The sequence below is a fragment of the Octodon degus genome, unplaced genomic scaffold (assembly GCF_000260255.1).
Source record: "Octodon degus isolate 3935 unplaced genomic scaffold, OctDeg1.0 scaffold00079, whole genome shotgun sequence".
NCBI classification, from domain to species: Eukaryota; Metazoa; Chordata; class Mammalia; order Rodentia; family Octodontidae; genus Octodon; species Octodon degus.
Genome location: NW_004524655.1, coordinates 7,583,224 through 7,584,573, shown reverse-complemented (window position 1 = coordinate 7,584,573; position 1,350 = coordinate 7,583,224). Strand labels below are relative to the sequence as shown.

The window sequence follows — 1,350 nt, the reverse complement described above, 5'->3', positions numbered from 1 at the left end:
TGGGGGGGTTGTCTTTTCCAGAAATATTTTTTTTTTTTTTTTTGTGGTACCAGGGATTGAAATCAGGACCATGCCCTTGCCAGACAGACGCTTATTCTACTGAGCTATCTCCCCAGCCCCAGAAATATTTCTCTATATCTATCTATCTATCTATCTATCTATCTATCTATCTATCCCAAAACAGAAACAAGGAAAAGAGATGAATCCTTAGGTGAAAAAAGAAGACTTGAAGTGCAGGTTACCAATGCTGATGCCAAAATGGATTCTAAAGTATTTAAATCTAAGGGTCGACAGTGATGGGGAGAAAGCCTAAAGGGACACTATGTCAGCTGACTTCCTAACAGTGGGACAAGCCATGTCCAGGTAGTGCCTTCAGGTAGCCTCAGAGGCTGCAGTGGCAGCAAGACCAAGCACAGCAGGAACCCCTGTGGGCAACGCCCCCCCACAACTCCCTCCACCTGCACGGCTCCTGGTGGTGATCCTAGGACAGAGCCGTCCCAGGAGGTAGAGTTACAGAGCAGAGGAGAAAACTAAGAAGTACTGCATTGCACTTGTTAAGCCAAATAACACTGTCCACCAGGAATTTATTTATTTATTTACTTTTGCAGTACTGGGGATCAAACTCGGGACCTTGCACTTTCCAGATAGGTGCTTATACCACTGAGCTGTATCCCTAGCACCCCACCAGGAATTTATACTATTACTGTGACCATGCTGGCCTCCAGTGAAAAGACACTCCAGGCAAATAAGAAATGAAGAGAATGCTTCAAGAAGCATGTGTGTTTTCCTGAACTAAGAAGCTACTATCATCTTCCTGACTTGAGAGCCCTAGAAGACGTAGTTTCTAGGCTAATAAAAAAAGAGGACAAAAATCTTTCTGAATCCCAAATAACTTCTTGGCCTGCCGTTGACTGGTGTGCCGCAAGTAGATGCTATACCAGGCATTAGGATCTCCCCATCAGGTGACTTGGAAGTGATCAGTCTCTCTTGGGTAGAACTCCAGCACTGAGAATCACTGCAGTCCTGAACAGACGGCTGCACCTCAGATGCCATCCTTGGCAACAAGCTTGTTGGTATTCTTTCTTTCTTTCTAAGTATTTGGTACAAGGTTTCACTATGCAGCTCAGACTACTAGTGATCCTCTTGTTTTCAGCCTCCTCTGGGCTGAGATTATAGGCATGTGCCACTATGCCTAGTCTTGGTGGCCCGCTCATTGTGCCTGGGGATAAAGCCAGCCTGGCATGTGGTGCCAGGGATCAAACCTTGGTCCCTGTGCTTGCCTAACTAAGCAGGCACTTAGTTTAGTAAAAAAATACACTGCTTCTTTGGGGTTTTTTTGAGTCCTTTTTT

At 45.3% G+C, this 1,350-nt stretch overlaps 1 protein-coding gene and 1 pseudogene across 5 annotated transcripts in view; one reads left to right on the top strand and one right to left on the bottom strand.

The window, feature by feature from the left end:
- LOC101575850 overlaps positions 1 to 713 on the bottom strand; it is a 15,703-nt pseudogene extending 14,990 nt beyond the window's left edge.
- Positions 1 to 1,350, top strand: part of Dao (D-amino acid oxidase) — a 54,321-nt gene that overhangs the window by 36,084 nt on the left and 16,887 nt on the right. The window contains exon 1 of one of the 5 annotated variants that reach the window (XM_023720967.1): positions 638 to 1,073. The exons of 3 other annotated variants lie outside the window; for them this stretch is intronic. In XM_023720967.1, coding sequence (XP_023576735.1) covers positions 1,047 to 1,073 — 27 coding nt within the window. In that variant the 5' untranslated portion in view covers positions 638 to 1,046. Of the gene's footprint in view, positions 1 to 637; positions 1,074 to 1,350 lie in introns of those variants that run through there. One more of the 5 variants, XM_023720971.1, reaches the window with a different exon arrangement.